This window comes from Protobothrops mucrosquamatus, unplaced genomic scaffold (genome assembly GCF_001527695.2).
Source record: "Protobothrops mucrosquamatus isolate PMUCROS unplaced genomic scaffold, P.Mucros_1.0 scaffold461, whole genome shotgun sequence".
NCBI classification, from domain to species: Eukaryota; Metazoa; Chordata; class Lepidosauria; order Squamata; family Viperidae; genus Protobothrops; species Protobothrops mucrosquamatus.
This window is the reverse complement of record NW_015386782.1, coordinates 1,072,761-1,097,594: the sequence shown is the minus strand read 5'-3', so window position 1 is coordinate 1,097,594 and position 24,834 is coordinate 1,072,761. Positions and strand designations below refer to the sequence as shown.

The 24,834-nt window shown below is 38.6% G+C and overlaps 1 protein-coding gene across 1 annotated transcript in view; it reads right to left on the bottom strand.

Annotated features, from left to right (window-relative positions):
- MEMO1 (mediator of cell motility 1) overlaps positions 1 to 4,488 on the bottom strand; it is an 18,557-nt gene extending 14,069 nt beyond the window's left edge. Inside the window, exon 1 of the mRNA XM_015816506.1 lies at positions 4,386 to 4,488. Coding sequence (XP_015671992.1) covers positions 4,386 to 4,446 — 61 coding nt within the window. The 5' untranslated portion in view covers positions 4,447 to 4,488. The remainder of the gene's footprint in view (positions 1 to 4,385) is intronic.
- Between the last annotated feature and the right edge of the window lie 20,346 nt (positions 4,489 to 24,834).

Below are 24,834 nucleotides of genomic sequence, written 5' to 3'. Positions count from 1 at the left end.
GAAGTTTTTAAGAAGAGACTGGACAGCCATTTGTCCGAAATGGTGTAGGGTTTCCTGCCTGAGCAGGGGGTTGGACTCGATGACCTCCAAGGTCCCTTCCAACTTTTTTATTATTATTATTATTATTATTATTATTATTATTATTATTATTATTATTATTATTATTATTATTATTATTATTATTATTATTATTATTATTTAGATCCATAGTCATATTCACATGTTGGGCTCAGTAAGATCTGGAAAGTGTTCTAAAATCTAAACCATGAAGATGTGGCCAGAAATACCTTGTACAGGTCCCCAAGAACACTCCTACCTCCCCAAGCCTTCAAACCAAGGCTTGGGCTATCAAAGTCCTGGATTCCTGGTAAAAAAAGTTCATAGAAAATTAGTTCAGGGGGTGTCACTAAGAACTTGTATATTACTGACAAGACCCATGTAGAGAAATGGGATGGCAGGAGCATGTCCCTAGAGGTTCAATACATATGAATTACCTAGAAGTAGAGTTATTGGCTTGTCCTTGAAGTTCCATGCTGTGATAATCATGCTTTACAAGATTCAGCCATCCAGATAGTAAGTTTTTTTTCTTGGCATTGCATCCCTGAGTCAAGAAAACCTTCCTTCCCTCTTTGTTAATTGTAATTGCAGATGTAGAATCAACCTACTGTATGTGGTGCCAACACACTTTTAGCTAAATTCAAACAAGGCCTAGAAACAGTTAACGCATCAAGCTGAGTTTTTGCCATAGAGGACATTATGATGAGCAGCTTGTCTAAGTAACCATAAATGTGGAGCCACTGGATTCTTGAATGGCCCAGAGGAGCCATTTTTACATTTTGATGAATAGTCTCAGTGACAAAGCCAGACTGAAAAAGAGAGCTGTGAAGTAAAGCTGATTGCTCTTGCATACAAATCTGAGGAACCTTTGGGAGGGGAGGAGGGTTCCTGGTTGGAAAGTTAGGTAAGTTTCTGTCAAATCCATCAACATTAGAAAGTTAATTACAGACTCAGATGTTGCCTGAACTAACCAATAGTTGAAAGTCAAACTTGCAGAAAAGCCCCTTCATTGGGGAGAAGCTATTAGAATAATCAATAGTATTGATAAGACTGATTTTGCCTATAGCCCAGTAGAAGGAAGAAAGCAAATACAAGAGATGTCCTGCATCTTCTTTTCACACCAAAGATCAAATTCCCTACTTGCCCATATTATGGCCCTGCCCAAGGCCTTATTTATTGTAGTACAGGAACTGGCCTTCAACCTTGCAGGATTATTCACAGGCTCAAAGCCAGCATTGCTACTCATCTCCATGCTGTGCCCACCTGGAGACCTGATCAAGTTCTTTCCCATCTCCTACATAAATCTGTCAGCTTGGTTATGTGGCTACAATTTCCTGCTGTCATACCAATCAGCCTACAGAGAATAGCCAGGAAGCATTTTTGTAAACTATAGTGGACAGAGAGTTTGTTATCAATTTCTGGCCTCTCCGTTTTGGTCTCTCTCATTCTTGGTTCCAAAGTAGAGAGTTGATGGAACATTTCCTTTGAAAATTCCTCTAGAAGACAAAGACAGTGAGGAAAAAAGCCTGCTTTCTAGATGTAAAAGATGGCAATCTCCTTCCTTACAGCTTCATCTCTGGTGATTGAGAATAACATCTGCCTGTGAAAGGATTCCTCCTTCTACCTTCAGTCTACTTTTCATTTTAGGATTGAAGGCCAAAGAGGAAGCTATTGGCAAACTGTGAGAAGAGTTCCAAAGGGCTGAGAAAAGTACGAGATGGCATATAAACAGCAGCAGATATAGCTAGCCATTTAAGGTCATAAACAATACAGTCTCATTACTTTTTTGCTCCAACAACCGTATCTCCTTATTTTTAATAAGTGATATACTGAACTTTCATGAAATACTAATGTTGGCTCAATGTATCATGTGGATGTGAAAACCTAGTAGCCTGATGGGAGGTTAGCTTATGCTTCTGTATAATCTTTAGATCATCATATCATCCAATATAATGATTGGCTTGAAATTAGTCCTATTTTCTGACCTCCCATGAAGAGATAGAAAACTAGAGTAGTTGCAAATATGGGATGCTTCTGCTGAATCATCACTGTAAGTACATAAAATATATGTGAAGCAGCTGAAATGGATGAGCTTTCATTACTCAGATTTTTTTTTAAAAAAAGCTTTTAATTTAAGAAAAGCAGGGAAGTGACAGCAATATACCAGTCAAAATTATTGCTCCTATATAATTGGAGAAGCCCTCAATTTTTACAATCATCTGCCTCAGATCACCGGATAGAATAATGGTGACAGTACCAATACCAATGTATCATATGTGTATAAAGTACCAGATATAACAAGGTATGTTTTGGCAGCCAACTCCTCTTCAATTCTGCTTAGTAGGAAGCTTTATTGTGTTTATAACCAGGCCTTCAAATGGCATGAGACAGCATTTTAAGCCTACCTTCCACACTTCTGAAACCATAATCACATATGCTTTCTTTGATGGATGTAATAAATATTTGTCTAAAAAGTAATACAGAACCCAGTTAATCACATCTTCCCAAGTACCTAAACTATAAAACTGTATTCTATTTTGCAAAGATTTTAAACTAAAAAAAGCAAAGCATGCTACAAAACTAAATTATAATTGCTGACATGAAAGATTTAATTTAAATTTCTAAGCAAGTAGCAACTAGCCAGATGTGCTATTTATATGCTTGCAAAATTTGATGTATTCCCTCTCTCTATCACATTTTTCAGGTGAAAATATACATCCACAAGCTGGATGAAGTGAGTATGTGTTGCTTTCACTGCTTTGTCTTTCCCTAGAGAGTTTTTTTTTAGGCCAAGTGAAATATCTGATGAGCACATACAGAAAGAAATCATATTGTAGACAATGTGAACCTTACATCCTGCAGAGGGCACTCTTGTGCATGTTTTCTCAAGAAACTACTGTATAAGAAACAAAGGTGGGGGGAAAGAAAAATATTGATAACTGGTTATCTTACACGATACTGGAAATCAAGTGACATCTAAATGCACCCCTAAACGCACTGTCTTCTTTACAATTTCACTGCACGTATGGTGCAAACATTCAAATAGGGATAAACGAAAAGATTTTAAAATCACCTTTCAAAACGTTAAATCCTGCATGCACTACACCTTCAATTCCACGGGATTTCAATACAGTATTTAAAAATGTATTTTTCAAAATTGCTCCCCTGGACAGTAAGGAAGAACCCCGAATAGACAAAATGCCTACTAGCCTGGTCCCGAGTTACAACCGCTGCGTTCCCACAATGCAATTCGCCCCCTCCCTCGCTTTACCCTAAATGACCCCTTTTCATTCACACATACACTTCGGATCTTGGTCGGTTCCCTGACTCTACATGAACCACCACCACCACCACCCCGGAGGATTCCTCATCGGTTCTTTGTCCTAGGCACCTTCGCTGAAAGGCGCTGTCCGCTTCCTCTACAGGGGAATATTTTAGAGAAGTAGGGGAGATTTCCGGGGCCAGCCTTAGGGAACACCTTTTCCTCCAGGCTCTGTCGATTCCCTGGGAATCGACCCTCGGCAGGCCAAGCAGTTCATTGTTTGGGGGAGGCAGAGGAAGATTAATTTGGGGGAGGGGGGGGAATAATGTAAAAGAGGAATCCAGCATTCCCGGCGGAAAGTGCTGATTCAGTCAAAAGGCCCACCCCGGCCCCGGCGACCATGGGGGAGAAAAAGCCTCTTCCGCACAAACCAGGCCGGCTCCCGCGAGTATCGCTGCCACCCCAGAAGCAACAGGCACCTCCCGGCTTCCTGGAAGGGTAACGTCGGGCGATTTTGCAACCCGTCTTCACACCCTTCCTTGGCCAGAGCTGCCTGACGACGATTGCACACTCAAGTAGTTAAGCACCGTTCGGGCAGCGCCCTACTGGATTCAATGGGATTTCCTTCCCAGCAAACGCGTCCAAGATTGCAGCCTTATTAGGACAGGGGGGGGGGGACTTCGGGGAGTGACAGTCGACTTTTTCGGCCGGTTGCAATTTAGCGAACGACTCGGGACTCTCAAAAGCTGCCGCCGCCGCCGCAATAGTTAACGATCCGCCTTTCCGTGGTGTGTATGTAACTGGCCTTTGGGAATGCTCGTACCTAATTTACGGAGCCTCGTGGCAACTGGGAGCCAGAGCAGGCGGCAGTCGGAATTATAAGGTGAAAAAGGCTATAACTGTCGGTCGTATTTCGTAGTCTCGCCAAGAGGCAACCTCCTTTCCCTCAAAGCTCACGATTTTGAGCCGGGCTGCCTGGGGCGGCGAGGAGGGAGTTGCACCGAGGAGTTCGTCCCCCCGCAAACACCCCCCACCCACCCACGGAGGCTTGTGACCCAGCTCGTACCTGAGGCAGTGTACCAGCTGCCGGCATGGCTGGCCTCCCGGCAGAGCGCTCGGTTGGACATCTTGGTGCCTGAGCCGCCTATGGTGTTGGGGGAGTGTCGGGAGGGGGGGGGCAGGAGACGAGTCCGGCCGCGGCGGTGTTAAGTCCCCCTCCTCCCCCGGCAGAAGTAAAGCCCCCGGGAGGGGGGACGGTGCTGCTGGAGGCACCCCGGGTAGAACGGAAGCCAGCGGAGGCGGCACGAGGTGAGGAGCTCGAAGCTGCCGAAGGATCCGCCGGCTTGTGCAGACCCCAGAGGAGAGGAAAGGAGGCGGAGGAAGGCAGAGCCTAAGGGGGACAAAGGCCAAGGCAGCAGCCGCCGCCCGGGCGATACCCACAGAGCAGGCGGCAGCCGCCGGGTTTGGCCTAACTCGGCTCCTGTGGCATAATAACTAGACCAGCGTGGCTCTCCATTGGGCAAGGGGAAGCCAAAGGTCCTGTGGCGATTGGGTAATGCTTTTCCCTGTTCGCCGGACGGGGCACAATCGCAGCTTGCCATTGGGCAGCGCTCTGAAAAGCCTCCCCTCGATTGGATGAATGAAAGGGACGGGCGGGATCACTTAAGATTGGTCCGGGGAAGTTGCCGTGGCGATGGCATCTGGCCTCCCTGATTGGGGGGTTTGTGTCTCTGAGGTGAAGGGAAGATTAGAGGAAGAGGTGGGTTTGTGAGAGAAGGAAGTGGGACCACCTCGAGGGGAGGACAGGGATGCCTACTAAGTCGACGGGGGAGGGGGGGGGCTGTCAAGGGAGGGGGTGAAAAAGCGCGCGTGAGAGTCGCTGCTTCTGCTCTGCAGGGTCCGCTCGAAAGTTAGAACGCAAAAAAGGTGGATTCCCGGAAAAGAATGTCGCCGCTTAATATTCCGGGAACTGGTGCACCCGGATGTGTCGCACTACAACGCCCGTAACGTGTGCAGCTAGCAGTGGGTACTGGAAGTTTTAGTCCAGCACATATGAAGGCTTCCAAATTAACTCAGTGCCTGGCAGCTGCTCAGTTTCAAATTTGTAAAAGGGATGGAGAAGGGGATTTCTTTGCAGCTGAAAGAATATAAGATCTCGTATAGAGAAGGCCTTAAATAATTACAAGTGACTATTAGAACGATGCTATTAATATTCAACACCTTACAGTTTGCCTTATTGTATTCAGAATAATCTCTTTCCAAATCACATCAGCAGTTGAACCTAGAAATATTAGAAGAATCATCTCAGTTTTGCAGGTAGAGACAGGTTTTTTTTAATTATCAGACATGAGTTGCTCTGAGATTATTATTTTGGAGCAACCAAGAATGGTATAATTATTTAAATATGTAATATTTATGTGATATTGATTTAATATTGACATACTAGTTGGACATTCAGACAGCATAATATTCTTCCAGAAACAGTTAAAGCAGCAGCCTAGAAAGCAAGAGACTGAGTTCAGGTTCCACCTGAGGCATGAAAGTAGACTCTCTCTCAGCCCAACTCACCTATAGAATGCATGTAATAGCCTGGTAGAACAGAACAGAACAGTTGGGAGGGACCTTGGAGGTCCTCTAATTCAGGACTTTTCAACCGATGGTACACATACCACTAGTGCAGTGGTTCTCAACCTTTTTAATGCCGCGACCCCCAACTGGTCGTAAGTCGAGGACTAAACCGGTCGTAAGTTGAGGACTAAACCGGTCGTAAGTTGAGGACTACCCAACTGGTCGTAAGTTGAGGACTTTCCCTGCCCGGGAGCACCGCACATGCGTGGTTCCGCCCCCTGCACCAGCCGAGGCATAGCTGGCAAGCGGCAGAGACGGAGCAGGCCGACCACCAGCTGGCCCAGCCCAAGGGAGGTAAGGCACCCGCCGGAAAAGGGGAAAAAATGGCAGATAGCCTTGCTTGGCGACCCCCGTGAAATGGTCGATTGACCCCAAATGGGGTCGCAACCCATAGGTTGAGAACCGCTGCACTAGTGATATGTCGGCACCTGGTGGTGGTACACGTACAACGGGTTGAACAGCACTGTAAAAAAAAACATGTAAAAAAAAGTATAAAAGTGGATGGGTGAAGCGGCGGCAGCGCCGCACAGGCTTGTGGGAAAGTCAGCTGGAACTGTGCGAGGCGTTGCCTGGGTCCTACTGACAGCCCAGGATCAAGGTGCACAGCTCCAGCTGATTGGGGGTAGCAGGCAGCCTCACACAGTCTTCAGGCAGAGATTCAGCTGGAGCTGTGCAAGGCGTTGCCTGGGTCCTGCTGAGGGGGAGAGAAGAGAGGATATAAAACAGACATGTCAAACTCGCAACGTCACGTGACGTCGCGCTACGTATCGGAACTTTTTTGCCATTGCCGGCAATGGGGTGGGCACGGTTTTGCGATGACATGTCTGGCCCGCGGGCCGGCAGTTTGACACCCCTGATATAAAAGAAGGAGGAGGGAGAGGATATAAAAGGGGGGGAGAGAAGAGGATATAAAAGGGGAGAGAGAAGACAGGATATAAAGGGAAGAGAAGAGGATATAAAGGGGAGAGAAGATATAAAGGAGGGAGAGAAAGGACATAAAAGCAGGGGTGAGAAATTTGTTAAATGAGTTTTGATCAATTTTATGACTTTTCTTGCCACAGTTGTTAAGTGAATCACTGCAGTTGTTAAATTAGTAACACGGTTGTTAAGTGAATCTGGTTTCCCCACTGACTTTGCTTGTCAGAAGGTTGCAAAAGGGGATCCGATGACCCTGGGACAATGTGACCATCATAAATATGAATCGGTTGCCAAGCATCCGAATGTAAATCACATGACCCTGGGGATGTTGCAACGGTCATAAATGAAAAATGGTCATAAGTCACTTTTTTCAGTGCCATTGTAACTTTGAATAGTCACTAAGCGAATTGTTGTAAGTCAAGGACTACCTGTACTTTATCACTTTTTTCCTTTTTTTGTCATCAAGTTTTTGACACCTTGCTGGGTGACTGGTGGTACTCAGATATTGCCTTATTTTAAAAGTGGTACAATCGGTGAAAAGGTTTGAAAAGCCCTGCTTTTAGGAAATTTCTCCTTAGTTCTAGGTTGTTTTTCTTCTTGATTAGTTTCCATCCATTGTTTTTTGTCTTGTCTTTTGGTGCTTTGGAAAATAGGTTGATCCCTGCCCCTTTGTGGCAGCCCCTCAAATATTGGAACACTGTAATCATGTCATCTCTAGTCCTTCTTTTCACTAGACTAAACAAATCCAATTCCTGCAACCATTCTTCATATGTTTTAGCCTCCAGCCCCCTAATATCTATCTCTCCTTCCTTGAAGGAAGACCTTTTGCAGCTTTGTCACAATAGCCAGCCAGATAGATACTTGAAGTATCAAAAATGGTCCATCACTTTAATGGTCTAATGTTAGAAAACAAGCTACGGCCTGCATTTCTTCATGGCATACTGACTGCCAAACTTCTGGCTAGAAAATTATCCGAATGCTTCTATCTCATGTTATTCTGTGATGGAGCAGAATAGCATGGGATAGAAGAAGCAAAAGAAGGGACTTCTGTCCATTAGGTGTAAACAAATATAGGATTGAACCCAATTGGGTAAAGATTCTGATCTACCCCTGTTGTTTCAGAGAATTTTCTACTGAGTCAAGCTAAGTACTGAATAAGAAGCTATGTGGCTGGAGGGTTAGGATTTACTGTTGAGACAGAATTGAAGTCTGATAGCTCATGGGGAGCTATTCTTTGCAAAGGACACACCTGTTTCAATAATTCAAAAAGAAATATTCTTAGTTTGTACTCAAGTTCTATGTGAAATACGTCTTTCAAAGGTTTTGCACAGCCTAACAGATACTGCTTCTTTTTGTACTACATTGGTTTAGGCTGAATATGAATTAAATGCTGTGCTGAATTTCTTCCATCCTTCTTGCTTTAATCTTAAACGAAAAATCACCCCGTATCTTGTGAATCAGACCAATGACGGTATAATACAGGGTTCTCCAAACTTGACAACTTTAAGACTTGTGGAATTCAACTCCCAGAATTCCCCAGACAGCATGTCTGGCTGAGGAATTCAGGGAGTTGAAGTCCACAAGTCTTAAAGTTGCCAAGTTTGGAGACATCTGGTGTAATAGAATATATAAATTCTTGGGCATTGTTTATGTTTATGACTTTGGCTGCTATCATGCATCCTTTTATTTAATAGTAAGCCCCATTGAATTCAGTAGGATTTATTTCTTGAATAAGCTTGTCATGCAAAAGATCATTCTGTAAAGCAGTATTCCTCAACCTTAGCAACTTTCAGATATAGAATTCAACTCCCAGAATTCCCTAGACAGCATTAAAATGATCTAAAATTTTAGGATGTAAGCATTTACAGTATTGAAATGTATGTCAGATACTGTTCATGTGTTTTTTGTTGTTAGTTGCGAAATCGTGTCCGACCCATCGCGACCCCATGTGTTAGCGCTTCTAAAAATTTTATTCACAAATACTTGTGGTTCTGTACCGAAGACAAATTCCTTCTGTTGCTAATCACACTTGTCCAAATAAAGTATTCAGTGTGCTTGTGTATATTTGTTTTTTATAGAAAACATCCTTTATTTTGCTAAGTTAATTGTCCAGTTAGTTTTGTATTGCTTTGATAGCAGGGTTACTCCTCCACTATTTAGCTACCAGGCACATAAATTTCATAATAAATGCAGGCTGAAAAATCCAGTTCAGGCTTATTAATTAAGTTACTAATTTAACTTTATGTTCTTTTCTGCTGTAAAGCATCTAATTTTATTATAAAATAAATCAACATTTATGTAGCACTTAAAAATATATTAGAAATAACACAAATGATCAAAACAAAAATAACAGGTTCCTGAGGCTAAAGACTTCTATCTGTTCTTTGATAAACTATTTTACTTAAACAGGTTCCCCCTCAAATATACAAAATAGCTTAAACCATTTCAAAATGAGCCCTGAGTAGCCCTAGACTCTGAGTCTCATGTTTAAGAAGAGATTAGAAGAACAACTGAGTGTTTTGCTGCAAATCCTTTTTGGAAAATGCCATTTGAGTTTCTAGTTCTACACCCTTCCTTTATTTTGAAAAATCTACCAATCAGAATTGGCAGAAAAAATTATTAACAAGGCAAATATCTGAACAATGAAAATGTTTTATGCTAACTTAGTGTACTTATTAATTCAGCATTGATAGCTCTGCCTGGTATCAGCTGTCTAGGATTTTGTGCAGAGGTCTTTCTCATCACCTGCTACCTAATCCAATAACTGGGTTCCTTAGAATGTTACTCAGAAATTACAATGATTTAATCAGTCTCTCTCTCTCTCTCTCTCTCTCTCTCTCTCTCTCTCTCTCTCTCTCTCTCCTATGAAGTTATGGATCTAATGTATCAATTCATTGAGAGTTATTTTGGAAGTTGGATATTTCATTTGATTAGGAATTGTAATGACATTCTTGTGGACAAAATAACAATTCATGTATAAACTGGCACTGAATATATTTTTATTTGACTGAACCATTTCAACGTTTGCTATTAAACTTAAGTTGTTTAGTTTCTTCTAGTTGCTATTTTTTTAAAAAAATATTTTAACATTTTAACATTTATTTGTGTATTCATTTATTCTATCTATCTAGCTCCCCGTCTCACATACATGACTTTATATGTTGTAAGTACTGTTTGTTTGCATGCGGTCTGATTGTTGGACTAAGACTAGGGAATCCAGGTTCATCTCTTTATTGAGTCATGGAAACTCATTGGGAGACTGAGTACTCTCTCTCAGTTCAACCAACCTCAAAGGATTATTGGGAGGTAAAATGAAGGGAGACTCTCAGGTATCTATTTTGAACTTCTCTAGAAAGATAGTATTTCAGTAACAACTACTATACTAATATATTGCACTTAAAATATTTATATGTATTATGGCTGTGGCTATATTTCATATAAATCTAAACTTTAATAGCACATGTGAATGAAATATGTGTAAGATTATTTTTATAATTATTAGTTTAATTGCACACTATTTTTAAAAGGCATTCTTTTAAAACCCCTACTCATCTATTTTTTAAGGTCTGTGTCTCTCTTTTTCTCTCCATTGCTTTTTATTAAGTAGCTTAGAGCAAGCAAGAAGATCAGGGCACAAGTGCTGTGAAGATTGTTGTTTCGTATTATCCATTACAAGAGGAAAAGATATTTCACTACCAGCCGAAGGCAGACATCATAACTGTCGATACATAGTGTGTTGCCTGGAGTTAACAACTGAGTTACTGTTGGTTTGTGTTTTGACCAAGCTAAAAAGAAATACAACTTCAGATTTATACTGATGCAGAGAAAAGCCACCCAGAACTGAATTCAAGAAAAGGACAATACTTCCATCAAATGCTTTTTTCAGGATTTTTCACACAAAGGTGATGTCTTGCTTTCTATGAAAAAGAGGGAAATAAGGGAATACACATTTTGGTAGTATACATAGAATTATGCATTTATGGGGTTTTTTTAAATGTCTTTGAATTAGTGTAGATTCCTGGACTATTCTTGGCAAGATTTTCAGTTTGTCATTGCCTGCTTCCTAGGGTTGAAAAGGAGTGATTGGCCCATGGTCACCCATTTGGTTTCATGCCAGAGGCAGGACTAGAACTCCCAATCTCATGGTTTCCAGCCTGATGCCTTAACCCAGGGGTGTCAAACTGCTGGCCCGTGGGCCGGATGCGTCATGGCGAAACCCATTGCCGGCAATGGAAAAAAAGTCACGATATGTCGCGACATGTCATGTGATGTTGCAAGTTTGACACCCCTGCCTTAACCTCTGCACCGGGCTGGGTCATTTATATGTGCACTGTATAGAAATATAGAAATAATTACTGCAAATACATTGTAGCTATCCATAGTGAGGAAGATTTTGTCTTATTCTACTCTACACAGATGTTATATCTCATCAAACTGTCAACTCTAGGAATAGCCAGCATGCGTGTCCTGTAGAGATTCTGTAAAGATAGCAAGGTAAAATCTGAAGCCAAGTCTAAAGTTTTGAAATTAGCACAGGATGCTGATGCAGTAAAGATATGGCCAAAGTCCATTCAGAATTGAGGCAAAGTGTTCCAGAATGCAATGTATTGGCATGAATCTGGTAGAGCTCAAAACATACACATTGTTAGAGCAAGGTCCAGATTAAAGGCAGAATATGTACAGCTGAACATACATGCCACTGAAGAGTATGAGTTCAGGCAAAGGTTTTTATCTTAGGTACTCCTGATTTCCACCAAAGCACAGATGGGCTGTTAGATTAAATTTGTTTCTCTACTTGGGAGCAACAGCCATCTCCCAACTAGATTGTCACATGTCATTACTTCTATCACCGTTTGGATGCTCAGTTTAGTGTCAAGGCCTTTATAGTATTGCCTACTTTTCCCAAAATTATGAAAGATGTCGTTTATGCTCATTTTCTAAGAAGTGTAGATGTGTGTGTGTGTGTGTGTGTGTGTTATGGGGCTCCTTGAATGTTATTGCATGTTGGAAAACTAGTGCAGTCACACATGGAATAGTATATATAATTTTGTGTGTCTACTCAATCTATTACCAATCTGCCAATTGATAACTATAAGACCCTGTAGCCTAACCCAGCTTGTGGCTAAGCCTCCAGAGTGTGACCTCCAGAGCATGGAGGATCATCTTAGCCACAACTTCTATTCCTGGCTTGTCATCAGTTTACTTACCTAACACAGTCTTACATGTCATGTAATCCAGACTGATGAATTAATTCCTCCTTCTGATTTCCCAATAGACGAGAGCCCAGTGTAACTACAAAATAGGGCAATTTGTGTTCCATTTTGTTCTCAGGGTTGTAAGAGTGAAAGAGATACACATAAAAGGTATAAGAAAAGTTTGGGGGTTTTTCAGCCTATTTTCAGTGCCTCCATTTATTTTAATTTGGTTTTTAATAGAAACATGAAATAACCAAGATGTATCTACTGGTATATGGCTAGAATAATGGTAGGTATCCAAGAAGCCATCATTGACTGTCATTTGCCATGTTACCTTTGGCTAAACCAGTGGCGTACTTTTGGGAAATGCCAGACTTGGTGTTGCATATTATGTAAATGTTTCTATTGTCTACATTATACCTCTTTATCTAGTTCTAAGCAACTTTAACTTAATAAATTGAATATCCTCAATAAAATTGTTTGCATGATGTACATACACTTATTATTCTCTCTGTGTGGTGAGCCTTCCAGTTGTTAGATGAGTATGTTGAAATGAAATTGCTAGGCCTTCTAACGGAAATAAAATTCTATACCTGCATCCAATCCCCAAAGAGGTAATCTCCCCAGAGGTGGAGCTATTAGATCCACTGGATGACAGTAAAGAGATATAGAAAACTTTTAACAGCCTAGAATTGTCAGGTCAATTTTATCTCATTGATTATTGTGGTTTCTCTTTGTTCCCTATCACAGCTACAGGCACAGCCCTGTATACCCATAGTTCTAATTTGAGAGAGATTACATTTTAGCAGGGACAAATTACCTTGTTAACCTGAAAGAGAAAAATATGCTTCTTTTCCATTCATAAGTTCTGAGAAAGGTAACACTTAGTAAAAGCAATCAGCCAGCCATCACCCTAAAATAGAGAATTGTTCATGAATTGGCTTTCATTTTAAGCTTTCTTTCTGGTGCTGTGCATTCTGTTTCTGTGTTTAGCTTCTCAAGTATATGTTTAAATGGGGGAAACTTGGTCAGCTTTAATAACTGTAATTTAACAGATGGCACAAATGCTGTACAAAATAATTAAAAAGAACAGTGCTATGAAGGCCAGCTCAAATGGTATTAATAACAGATAAAAACCAAAGGCAAAAGGCAAACTGATGTGGAAAAAGAACAGAAGAATACAGAAAATTGACAGTCACTTTCCAGGGTTAACATAGCAGCTAAAATTGCCTCATAAATGGCAGTACTCCGCAAGATCTTCTGAATAGTGGCTGGGCTATCAATAGTTAAAATAAATAAATAAGCCACTCAGACTGGTTAAATGGCAATCTGCAGGTCATTAATCTATCTCCATATGATTTCTTAATAAGGCTCAGTGATGTTTATAGAATTAAGCCTAGCACTGAAACACCTTTTCCTGTTAGCACCAGAATATATAACCAAGGTTAATTGTTGAATGCAAAGGTTTCTTGGATACTAATTGAAAATGGCAGTTGCTCCTGGTTCAGATTATATTCTTAGCATAAGAAAGCAACCCAAGTGGTTTAAGATCTCATAAAGATCAATCTAACCCAGACATGTCAAACTCGCGACTTCATGTGACGTCGCACAACATATCAGAGCTTTTTTGCCATTGCCGGCAATGGGGTGGGCGCGGCTCCGGTATGATGAAACCAGCCAGCGGGCCGGCAGTTTAACACTCCTGATCTAACCCAACCCCCAAGCTGTGGCCTGGTACTGGGAAATGGCCTGTTTGGAACTGGGCTATGAAAGCAGCAGGCCCGCATGCTTGGGCGCACAGCCCTATTTGCACAAGCGGAGAGCACTCTCACATGCGTCTGACGCTCATTTGTGTGAGCAGCAGGTGCACCCACTGCTTGCACAAATGGAGCTTCCCATGTGCGCGAGTGTGCCCGCCGCTCAGGCAAATGGAGCTGAGCACCCAGGTACATGGGTCTGCCACTCACACAGAACCATTTCTTCTCCCCCCCCCCCGCCATTCCACAAAGCTGGAAAGGTTGGGGACAATTGATCTAATGTAAATAAGGAGCCACTGGACAAATTAAAGATCTAGAATAGGAACAGAAAATTCTGGGAGAATATGCTGATGGCATTCCACCTTCTAGCTAAGAAAAGGCTAGGGTGATTTTACTTAGAATTAAAGATTTTATTTTTACAGTTTTTAATCCAGATTTATTGAAATCTGCCTGACTCTGGACAGCATACAGGATAAGCTTAATAGATCAAAGTGAAGGGGGAAAAATATAACAAGGAACAATATATAAATGCCAAATATATTTTGTATTTATTGTCAACTAAAGCTTATAAATGTTTTATATTAACTAAAACTAAACAATCAGATGACAAGAGGGGGTTTTTTGTCTTTTTTTCTAAGATGTTCTTTTCCAAGAATATTGCAAACGTTGCAAAACTTAAAATCTCTTTCAACCATTTCCTCTTTAGTAGCTCTCCTTTCCAAGTTTAGTGAGCTGATACTTTTCTTAAGATCAAAAGTAAATTTGGTATTTCTTCACTCCAGGTTTTCAAATAATATTATTTCTTAATCTTTGTTGGAGATGCCAGGGATTGAAAACGAGAGTTTTTGCATAGAAACCAGATGTTCTGGACTGAACTATGGGCCTTGTCCCAGACTGATGCAGCTGTATAATCTCAGAAATGTCCATTTCCTTCAAAATCTCCAGTGAGCTATCATTTTCTCATGTAACAAATGCAAACTCATTACCTTGATTTTAGGATGTGGTTATTGCAGATCATCAAGCAGATATTCCAATTTTGATTCATTCAACAAGCCCAAGTTTTAAGAGACGCCAGTGAAGTAGTTAGATGGGACTCAAAAACTGCAGCCTAGTATATTTTGCGTAGAAACAGCATTATGCTTCGCCCAGCAAAATGGGCTGGTCCCCAAATAAATTGGTTATAGGCAGAGATTTATAAAAGGAAAGACAGAGTGGGATACAAACCAAACAGAATAGCAACTGAGAATTATAGCCAAATAACTTCTGAAAAGCATTTGAATGGTATGCTCAGGAGTTTCTATGTGACAGAAAGCTGGTAGGTCCCAAATGTAAAGTCCTACAATCACAGAAATGTTTGGTTTAAATAACTGAATAATTTAGTAACAGGAGGACTAAAATATATATATACGTTTTGCTACTGCACGCTTGGTTTCATTTTGATGGGATGAAACAGGATCACGGTGGGTTATACAAAGGCAGGCACTTAATCCACTTCAACTGTTCACCCACCTAATTTGTCATCTGGTATATTATTGGCCTGCTGCCATGGAGACACCAACAGTTCTCAAAGGCCTCTTCTTCCAAAATAGCTAATAAGGTTGAACTGGAAAGTGCGGGCGGGCGGGGGGGGGATTACAATCATCATTGGACTGGAGAGGGGGAGTGAAGAAAGACAGAGCCAAGGGAGTCAGCAAAGAGGAAGAACAGAACAACAAAAGCAAAGGAGTCTGGAATGGAATTAGTGCCTTACAATGGAATTTCCCAAATGTTCATTAAAATTTTACTGTTCTTCTTATGGCAATTATAATAATAATAATTATTATTCTAAAGCATCTTATGGCAATTATAATAATTATTATTATTCTAAAGCATCTGAAATAATAATAATTATTATTATTTCAGATGCTTTAGAATCACTGATACCAGCATCGAATATTATATGCTGGATATTCATAAGAAACAGAAGATCTGGCTGGTTAAGGGGTTTCAATATTTTCTTTACTCCAGTTCATGCAATCACTATGAAATGCTGTATGGTGAGTCTCATAATCAGACTTCAGCTTTATGGAATGTACTTTTTTATATTTTGTTTTTTATTACAAGATCTTGATAATTTCCACCAGGAGATATTTTCTTTCAGGTTCCAAGACTGAAAAGAGCTCCAAGCATCTCTGTGCTATGTCTTGTTCTTCAATATGGTTTTACTGCTATTGTTAAGAAAAAGAAAAATAACCTGCAAATAATTCAATTATCTATAATAAATTAAGAGCTGCCCTCTGCCTATCTCTGGTGATGTCCAGAAGAACTTGAAATGTACAATGCAACTGGCTAATGATCACATTTTTTATGGCACCTCTGCAAGACATTCTATTTACTGAATTGGGATAATCCATTTAAGTATGAAGATTCAAAACAGAACTGTCAGTCTCTCAAAGCATGGATGTATTACTACTACACTTAATTCAGTAAGACTTTGTTAGGCATAGTTTTTAATCAGGAGTAATGGTAATCTTTTCTTCTCAGCTCTGCTCATCTCATATTGTTCCTCTCCCAACACCTTGCTATAGGAGAGAAATCCTTCTGCAGTGATTTGTGTGCATCCATAGATATGCAGGAAACTATTTCCTTGTGAGATAAACCATACACTATGAAAAAGCATAAAAGAGTTAAAAATAATAAGCACTTAAAAATAATAAGCACTTAAATTGAAGGCATGAGAAAAAGCAAAAGAAATACAGCTAAGTATATTTACATATATACCATTTTGTATACTATATCTCTCCACATCTCTCTAGTAGTCTAACTAGATATCATTGCTTCCATCTTATCCATACACTGCTATATCTATTGTTCTTATCCCTCTCTTTTTCAGTATCTCTGCCACCTCAACCAATCACAACTTTCTTGATCTTCTCCTTCCTCTCAATCTATTCATTCTTCCTCTATGTGTTTGTTTTGTGATTTAATTTTCATTCATTGCCTTTAAAAACCAAACTACATTGATATACGTATTTATTTTGTCCTGGCCACTTGGTTGTATTCAATTCACATTCATTCAGCACCCATTCATTCTTGACCCTATCTCTTCAGGTTTTACCACACATATTCCTTAAGTAACCCATTCTACCATATTCAACCTACTATACACTTATTTTAATCTGGATGTAGCAAACTCTCACAAGTGTAGAAGTAGAAGTGCATAGATTTGAGATCCAAAGCAGCAAAGGCGCAGCATAGACACCCTTGGTGTACCTATTGGAAGTTATTTTTCTTGGATTATTTGGTAGCTATACTCTGAAGATCTCCTGAAATAGGCATTTAGTTGACTCTGTGCAACTACTATACCAACTCAAGAAAAAAATATAGTTAAGGTGCCACCATAACTGCAACCATAGCTGATGCCCTTGCAGTGTCCAAAGCATTTTTATTCCTATGGATGTTAACCTTTTACCTTTCTATTTGTAACAAAATGGATATAAGCAGACTCTTACATAGTGTCATAGTGAGTTGGGATTTTTTTTGTCATTTATGTATAATTTACAATTGTTTACTCCATGTTTCCTGGCCAACATAATTTACAATCTTTGTTACATTTACGGTAATTTTCAGATCCATTCCTCTTGTTGCATTTTACAACCTATCTAACGTTCACTGTAAATCATCTGGATTTCTAACCAACCTCTTGGTATCATCTGTATTTAAAGGTAAACATATATTGCCTTCATTCGTAAACATATATTTTACATCCCCAGTTATCACGCCTTTGTCATTACTATAAACATTCCTTGTATATTTATCCGTAAATATAAAATAATGACGTATCAAATACAGGTAGTCCTTGACGTATGACCACAATTGAGCCCAGAATTTATGTTGCTAAGTGAGAAATTTGTTAAGGGAGTTTTGTCCCATTTTATGACTTTTCTTGCCATATTCGTTAAGTGAATCACTGCAGTTGTTAAATTAGTAACATGGTTGTTAAGTGAATCTGGCTTTCCCATTGGCTTTGCTTGTCAGAAGATCGCAAAAAGTGATCACATGACCCTGAAACATTGCAACCGTCATAAATATGAACCAGTTGTCAAGCATCCAAATGTAAATCACGTGACCATGGGGATGCTGCAATGGTCATAAGTGTGAAAATGGTCATAAGTCATTTTTTTCAATGCAGTTGTAACTTTGAGCAGTCTCTAAATGAACTGTTGTAAGTCAAGGACCATCTGTACGCTTGCCTTACTCTTTGCTTACTCAGACATCTTCATTATGCAGTCATTTTATTTGTATGTACTGCTTTTATCACATTCAGCAACTAACCTTCAACATTGAAAAAGTGTTAGAAAGTAATTAACCTGCCGATAGAATAAATAGAAAATGAACATGGAAGAGAATGTGGAAGCTCCTTAGAACAGAGTAAAAGGAATTACAGTATGTTCCAGAGTGCAGAGGAAGTTCTGTGGAATTCTACTAGTGGCAAATTAAAAAAAGGATGCTTAGTAGAATGATGATGTGATGAAGCTATAGATGAGAGGAAAATACACATAAGACAACAGTGCTATAATAAATGAGGATGAGAGCAAAGTATCTGTATATAGAGAAAAAGATAGTTGCAAAGAATGAGAGAGGCACAAAAATATAAAATAGTTTTTCAAATTATGATTTGTTTGAAAATAAGAAAGGTAGAATAAGATAGATCAGAAATAGCCAGAGATTGCATTCCAAGGCCCATCCTAATTTTCCATCAGATGGAGAGCAGCAGCAGGCGTCAGGATCTAGTGAAGATCTTAAGATGAAATGTAATTCTTTGGTGACAGACCTATGGCAATCAAACACATTTAAAAGCAATTAAGTGCTATATTATATTTTATAATATTATATTTCTAAGTCAAGACAACTAAATCACTCTTGTTTGCCTATTTGCCTATTATTATCCCACTGAGCTGAGCTGAACTCAATGGGATAATTTCAAGATGAGTTTATGGCAATTTTACAGAAATAATATCTGGCTGCTTTACACTGGTATCCATTTCATATGCAATGGTTTACACGAGAATTTTCTGCATGTATAGTACATGTGGTAACCAAGTACATACATAGTGCTAATTAATAAAACAAAATATATATGAAATATGATCAATAATCAGTAGTGTCTGAGCATGGATCTAATTTCAATTTTTTCATATATATTTTGAGTTCAGATATTCTCTTTAGTTGATAGAGTAGCTGAAATTAAGTTCTTAGAATGTGCATAATATATTAATTCCCTATTATTTTTTAAAATATACAATCTGTTCACTCTTTTCCAGGTGCCCTGAATTTGCTCAGCAAAAACTGGTACCTGGACAGCAGGCAACAGCCACCTAAATTATCTTTCTACAAACTTTCCTACTTTGGAAAAATAAATAATTGTATTTAAATTATAGTTAAGTTTGATATATTTTCACCTCAAAATTTCATAAGGATAATCAAAGAGGGTAATTCAATACTAAATGTTTTAAATTGAAACATATGTCGCCTTTGGCTATTTAATAAAATGAAAGAAGGACTGATGTTTTATTACTTTGTTCTGCATTCTGCATTACTTATAATAATGGCTTGCTCTGACTTGTGGATTCTTTTGATTTGTTCTATGCTTCTATTTAAACATGTTATTTTTGTGGCTTACTTTTCCCATACACATTTTCCAAATAATATATGATCCTGGAAAACATCCATATATACATATCCTTTAAAGTGTTGTGAACACCATAAGCAATACATTTCCGCCTGTCTATCCTACCTAAGAGGCCCTTTGCAATTTATTACTTTTGATTTATTATTTTTCCTTCTGCCTAGCTTACCCAGATGACGGGTGACCATTATATTTTGAGCAACGTTGACATGAGAGACAGCTGGATGATAGCAATTGTGACTTTATACAGCAGCTGAGCTAGCAAGTATGTCAAGAAGTTTGAACTCTGAAATATAAGGTAGTTCTTTCAAAGAGATAGCTCCTAACATTACTTGAAACTTCTGCTACAAAATGCTTTTCAAGCACGAGTCAATATTATTTTTATTCATCAATAAATCTTTTTCATTTCATTCCCTCTCTCTCCCCACCAAACAAAGCAATTAGACATAAAATAATTTCATTCAGTCATTCACACTATTTGAATCCTAACTGTTAAGAGGACATATTGTCAAGAGGCATGGGGAAGACCAAAACGTTGCATCTGCCTTGTTTCCCACTCCTCTCATAAACGTATCACCATTGAAACACAATGTTTTATTAGTAGAATGGGAAGTCTGTGGACTAAATACTGGGAATCATAATTTCACTGTCTCACTGCTTCAGAGAGACAGATGACTCGAACTGTCTCAAAAAAAATAAAATAAAAATCAACTGATAGCCTTCTGTTCAATCCTTGGGATATGGAAAACCACTTTACTTATCGTGGAAGAGAAAAAAATGAAAAAAACGAGCTTGAATATAATACTTACTTATACTTTTGCTTTAAATGTTTTCGCCATTGAATCTAAAAGAATATTGTTTTATTGCTTAATTCTGCAGCCATTGCCATTCCCTTCATTGTTATTTGCTTTGTGTCTATTCTTAGATTATAAATTTCTACATGATAGGGTTCTGTTAAACCACTTTTTAAAAACTGTGATATTAAATATACAGACATAAGACTCACTTTGTGTTTGAACTACATAGGAAGACTCTTAGATTTGGAAGAGAAGCTACTTATACTATAGATTCATACAAACTGAATTTGTTGACAGAACAATAATGGAAGAACATGTTATGCAGAGATATAGAAAGAAAAGTTATCTGCTTTCCCAAGCAACCATTAATTGATCCTGTTTAATAAAATCAATCTGTTTCTATTATTTCACCACTGGAAACTGATCTAATTGTGGATCTTGGAAGAAATACTTTAAAGTACAGAAGGCTGGGGAAATTGGTTTAAAACAGTCAAGTATTACCTTAAAACATTATTGAAAAAGGCTCTTAATTGAACATCGTGAATTTTATAGAATGGTAGAATTCACTCCCTGTATAGTAGTCAGCCTTTTTTTTTTTAACACAAGTATGATTTTCTCTGAAAGTTTAATTATGGTCACTCAATAATCTTTCTTTGTATAATACACTTTACTGAGTAAAACCCAATTGGATAGATGTCAGCCCAGCCCCACCATGCAGACCAAATCAAGAAATCAACTGTACAAAAAGGCTCAAACTACTTTTATTAATATTGGCTATAATAAAAAAATCTTGCAATCTGATAATGCTTCCCCCCCCCCTGCTACATATATGAATTAGGGAGGTGTTTGCCTGATTTGCTTGTCCATGCCTCCTTGTTTTGAGCTATGTTTTTTTTCCTTTCATAACCGATCAGGCCTATCGTTTCAAGATCATCTTCCTTACTCTGTATATGTATTTATACAAAATGTTGAGCACAGAACAGATATTATAAACTATACTGGCTGGTTCATGTGCAATGCTATGTCAAAAAATCAACATCATAATCTTGTATGATGTGTATGACCCAGTCTTTAATACTCTGCTCAGTTTCTCTTTACGTGGAATGGTCCATGGTACCATTGTTGTGGGGGTCTTAGTTTTGCCTTCAGTCCAATCTGCATTTTAAAAATGTTACCCTTTTTTTTTTTTGCTAAGCTTGTTCGAAGCATCCTTGGACCTAATCAGAACTATTGCAATGCAATCTAACTGTTTCTGAAGATACTATGGCATAGCAATTGCAGTTACTATAATGCAGAATTTAGCAGATTTACTACTTAACAAGCTTTTTGATATGTACTTTAGCTCAAACTAATTTTCTATCTGCTCTTATATTTAAAACTCTACGATCTGGGTTTGGATTAAATATAGTCATAGGACCTAGAGATATCTGTAGCCCTACTCTATATTTTATCTTATGGGAAAATAAGATTGGCCCAGAAGTCATCTGCTAATGATGTAGAATTCACTTTCTATGTAATTAATTCAAAAAAATTTTTTAGCCCTTAGCAGGCAAGTAAAAACATGTCTGTTTCAGTTTGTTTTTTTATAATTGCCCAGTTTTTATCTCATCCTACTTTGATTTTTCCCATATGGTTTTTTTAATAATTACATAACTTTAGATGTTAATATTTCACAAATAGATACTTTGAGACAGCAAAAATAATGAAACACAACAATAAAAATATTTGTAACTACAATAAATCAATAAAATAGGCTACAAATAAGTGAAGGCAGAAGAACCAAAATCTATGTTATAATAACAAACATAGATTTATTTATTTTTTAAAAAAATAGTACCAAATTGTAAACACTGTGGTTTCAACATGCATCTTGGAGATGAGGGAAATTTACAGGGACCCCTTTTTTAAGCACTGTTCTAAACAGAACAGATGTTTTTCTCAAGGGTTCCCTCTCCTGGCTACGTCTGGGTCAACAGTATCAGTAGTTTAATTAAACCAGGGCAACTTTTCTTGTTCATTTTTTTAGTTTTTCATCCCGCCTTTCCTGTAAGAGAGATGCCCAAGGCAATGCACATAACTCTTCCTCCTCCAGTTTTTCCCACGGTAACAACTTAATGAAGTAGGTTGAGACAGCTATATTGCATTTGATTTAGGGTTTCCAACTAATGGATGCCTTACAGGTAGTTCTTAATCTACAACAGTTCATTTTGTGACCATTCGAAGTTACAACGGCACTGAAAAAAGTGACTTATGACCATTTTTCACACTTATGACCATTGCAGCATCCCCATGGTCACATGATCAAAATTCAGACCCTTGAGAACTGACTCGCATTTATGACCATTGTAGTGTCCCAGGATCATGTGATCGCCTTTTGTGACCTTCTGACAAGCAAAGTCAATGGGAAAAACAGATTCACTTGACAACTGTGTTACTAATTTAACAACTGCAGTGATTCACTTAACAATTGTGACAAGAAAGGTTGTAAAATGGAGCAAAATTCACTTGACAAATGTCTCACTTAGCAGCAAAAATTTGGGGCTCAGTTCTGGTTGTATATTGAGGACTACTTGTACTGGAGTTTGAAAAGAAGATATTTTGTTAAAGCTACTATGGTTGTGGTTTCTTATGACAGAATATGAATAATAAAGTTTTTAACAGTTTTTTTAATGACAGCATAAAAAACACATATGATTGGGATCTGAATGGATTATCAAGTTGAAAGAGTATCCAGATATTTTTTATAAACTCTCAGGAATCTGAAATATAGAAACAAACAAAACATATTAGAGCAAGTTATAGCTTCACTGCAAAATTGGACAGGGCTATAAGAAAATATTAAAAGTGGGTGATGTCAGAATAATATTACATAATATTACTTTTGCTTAACCACTAACCATTTTTCTATTGTAGAGAGGTTCCTTGCTATTATTTGATAATAACAACATTGTAGCTTAGCTAGAGGAGCTTTTTATATGATAAACCCAATTTCTTGGCATACTCAGTTGTATGTGTACATATAACTTTCTGGTTTTCAATCTTTATCCCACACCATAAACTTAGCCTTTTTTTATTTTAATAACTTTCTGTTTAAAATCAAACCTAATACAGTAAACCCATCCATATGACCACATTGTTTCTTTAATATTGACTACAGTAGGAGAGCACAGATGGCTTTGCTGAAAATACAAGATTAGAAGAACAAAAATGGGGAATATGTGGCAATGGAAAAATTGCCTGTAAATACTGTCTGCATAATAGAAAGTTAACTAAATTCAAGCAGAAATGGTTACCTTCTGTATTCAACATAAAAGCATAGTATAAACATTTGAGACAAAAAAGAAAAAGAAAGAACAAAATGGGAGTCTGCTGAATTTTTTTTTTCTTACAGAGTTTTGTTCTTTTATTTTAATCATTACATTAAATTTCATCTTTTGAACTCTCACTTCAACTAATGCCTCCAGTATGTTCAGGCAGAGTAGGTTACTCAATTAAACACTGCCATGTTGTAGGACTGAGGAAGCAGGGTTTCTCTGTTACGGCCCCCATCCTTCCATCAGCTTTCCTCCTGATTTGTTTTTCCTGTTGCCTTTTTATTTAATAAAATACAGGTAGTCCTTGACTTACAGCAGTTCGTTTAATGACCATTTGAAGTTACAACAGCACTGAAAAAAATGACTTATGACCATTTTTCACACTTATGATCAATATAGCATCTCTGTGGTCATGTGATCAAAATTCAGACAACTGATTCATATTTATGATGGTTGCAGTGTCCCAGGGTCATGTGATCCCCTTTTGCAATCTTCTGACAAGCAAAGTCAATGGGGAAGACAGATTCACCTAACCAAGTATGTTACTAACTTAATAACTGCAGTGATTCACTTAACAAATGTGTCAAGAAAGGTAGTAAAATGGGGCAAAACTCACTTAACAAATGTCTTACTTAGCAACAGAAATTTTGGGCTCAATTGTGGTTGTAAATTGAGGACTACCTGTAATTATATATAAAAAGTTAATAAGAGAACTGGGAAAACATGAACACATAGTTATAGCCAGTGAGAGGTACAAAGGGAGACACTGGGCGGCTGTTATGAGATCATGAAGCTGTGCCTATCCACATTCATTCCTATTTACCTCCTCCCTGGATATAGGGAATGTTGGCCACCAGTTGTTGCTGGTTAATGGCAGGTTTGTGAGCAATAAGGGTGAATCCCTACTCAATTTGGTGCGAACAAGCAAGTGAATGTGGACTGCGTCATGGTAACCTGTTTGACAAGGACAGGGCCTTTTCCACATTTTATTTCCTGTATTCCTATCCAGATGCAGTTATAGCCATGGTTTTTATGCTGCAAAGAGGGTATGGTGATCATTTTGCATGAGACTTTGTCTGTAATAGAGGCGATCACCCTGCTGATAACCTGAGTGACAAATTGGGGCTGCTGTTGGTGTGCTGTCCATTTTACTGCTTGGCAAGCGTGTCCAGGCCCTTACCATTCATAATAGTATTGATGGCTGTCCTTCATGCTTTCAATGCTGGGACTCCATGCCC